General features: G+C 50.2%; 1 protein-coding gene across 1 annotated transcript in view; it reads left to right on the top strand.

Moving 5' to 3' along the window:
• Positions 1-2,513, top strand: part of LOC108798276 (C-type lectin mannose-binding isoform-like) — a 37,098-nt gene that overhangs the window by 4,102 nt on the left and 30,483 nt on the right. The window contains exon 2 of the mRNA XM_018570008.1: positions 1,462-1,503. Coding sequence (XP_018425510.1) covers positions 1,462-1,503 — 42 coding nt within the window. The remainder of the gene's footprint in view (positions 1-1,461; positions 1,504-2,513) is intronic.

Genomic DNA, 2,513 nt, shown 5'->3' with positions numbered 1-2,513 from the left:
CACTAAACTTTATTGCTATCACATACGGGGGCTAATAAACCCCCCCTATGTGATAGCAAAATATGTGACAGGTCCTCTTTATGGAGACATCAGGGGTCTCCAAGACCCCTAATGTCACCTAGGACCCCCCAAAAGAAGCTGATGAAGCAGAGATCTGCTCCATCAGCTTCTTTGCAGCTTCTGAAGCTGGAGAGTGAAACGGGAAGTCAGAAGTGATGTATTATACAACACTTCCGCATTCTTTCAGAGGAGAGGGGACCGGAGAGAGCTCGTGTACCGAGCTCCCTCTGAGCCCCTGTGACACAGGCGACATGCTGATCCCGGGCTCGCACCGGGCACAGCGGAGCCCGGGATCAGCGGGACAACAGCGGGGGGGACAGCAGAGGGAGGGGGGGGGCCGCACCGATCGTCGCTAAATACAAGCAATCCGCCGGCTGTAAAGCATGTATATTAACGTGCATCGCTGCCCGTTTTTAAATTGCGTCCATTTCCCGCAGACACGCGCGCAAGGCGGCGTGTCTGAGCGGACGTCTAGAGACGCCCGCTCAGATCTAGAGAGCTCCTGGCCGGCCGTTTTTTTACTACGGCCGGCCCGGAGGCAGTTAAAGGCTTCCACAAAGCTGCTTGAAGCTGGCAGAAAGCTTTCCAAATGGTTTGCTGGACGCATTGCTCTTATACAAGCTGAAGCCCGTGTGTACAAGGTCCAAGAGATCTCCTCTTTAAAGGAGAACTATGAGGTCAGGGCTTTTCCCCATAGTTCTCCTTAGGGTAACGGGAGGACACAAACTAGCGTCCTCCCGTCACCCTAAGCTCAGTATATAGGGAGCTCGCGGTATACTGAGACGCCGCAGCCGGAGCGGATCCCGACAATTGTGCCGGTATCCGCCCAGCTGCGTGACTGACAGCTGGCTCTGCCTATCTAGAGCTGTACCCGCCCCCTCCCCCGTCCGTTCTGCCAGTCAGCGCTGGCGGATCGGAGCGGGGAATCCAGCCCCTCCCCCTGTCACGGCAGAGAGCTGTGACAGGATCGAGAGGTGAGGGAACGCCGGTATGTGTTCTCTCACCTCCCGATCTACTGAGCCGACCTGTGACAGTCTCATTGTCACAGGTCGGCTAGAACTATGAGGTGAGTGAAAAGCACCCCCCCCCCCATAGTTCTCCTTTAAGGATGGAGCACCATGGTAGAAGTATGTCCTCTCTGTGGAGTGACTAAAAGGAAAGGATGCAGGAAGCCTCCAAAGGGCAGCTGCAGCATCACGTCAATGCTGCCTACGTGGCCGGCTATAAATAGAGAACATGTATGTAGAATCTATGTGGAGCCGCACTCGTAGGGTTACTAGTTTTATCCAAGATTGACCCGTCACCCATCTGAATGAGAGTTTATCATTATCACAATGAACATGTTTACAGTTTGGTTTGCGAGGGAAATTCTCTTGATCTTGTTCTCTGTTTCCTCCCCAGATAGCAGCATCACGGAGCAGCAGTCCCGTCTGAAGAACGATGGTACTTCCTTCTACTATATACATCTGTTTTAGTTTCAGTGGAAAGCAAATTCTAGCGTGAAAATCTGTGGTTTTCAGACATATGATAATGTTTTGCGGAACACACGAGGCTGTACAGGAAGAGGGTGGGGGCGGTAGATGGTCCCTGATTCCTTCAGCAATGATGGCCGCTGTGTAGGTTGAGAATTTACATTTTAAGTTTTAATATGTAAAAGTCGTATTTTTTTTTTCTCTTTGGATACAGTAGGGATGCGTTGGAACCTCCTATCTCTTAAAATCCATTGTTGGGTGGGAATATCTCTTGGACAGCAGTCTGGATGACAAGGGCCCAACGTAGGCTTGTATCCCAGATCAGCTTCAAGTGTAGAGAGGAAAGCACCAGACTGGTTGTATAGAGTCCAGAAGTAGTTGCATTCAATGTTATCAGCAGGGCCAGATTTACCACCAGGCCACAGAGGACGGGCCACGGGGGCGACATGGAGTAGAGGGGCGGCAGAGCCACCGGGTGGGTAGATTTTTTTTTCTACATTTAGCCTTGCTCCGGGCAAGCAGGACTAAATGTACAGCTGGGAAGTCGGTGTTTTTAGTACAAGTGATCCTGCCGATGTCGTGCTGCCTCTCCCCGCTGGCTTCCTCCCTTACCGCCTTGGTTTACGAGGTCCCCCGCTCCTCTAGGGGACCCAGGACCACAGCACATTCATCCACGGTGAAGAGTGGGGAGCCCCGTGTATACAGTGAGAGGGTAGAGCTGCACTCCTAGCCTTCCCCTCTCAGCTGTCACAGGAGTTCCAGCACATGGCTGTGCTAGAACTCCTGTATTGGAGGTGACAGGTTCAATAAAGAGAACCTGTCACCTCCAAATGCTATCACACACATGGGGCTTGTTAGCTCCTGTGTGAAAGCAATAAAGTTAAGTGAAAAAAAAATAATAATAAATAATAAAATGAATAAAAATTTAAAAAATAAGTAAAAAATAATAAGAAATAATTAAAATAAAAAATTATAAAAAAA

The sequence above is a fragment of the Nanorana parkeri genome, unplaced genomic scaffold (assembly GCF_000935625.1).
Source record: "Nanorana parkeri isolate BGI_ZX_2015 unplaced genomic scaffold, ASM93562v1 scaffold1441, whole genome shotgun sequence".
Classification (NCBI taxonomy): Eukaryota; Metazoa; Chordata; class Amphibia; order Anura; family Dicroglossidae; genus Nanorana; species Nanorana parkeri.
The sequence above is the reverse complement of the archived record's forward strand: the minus strand, read 5'-3'. Positions and strand labels throughout refer to the sequence as shown.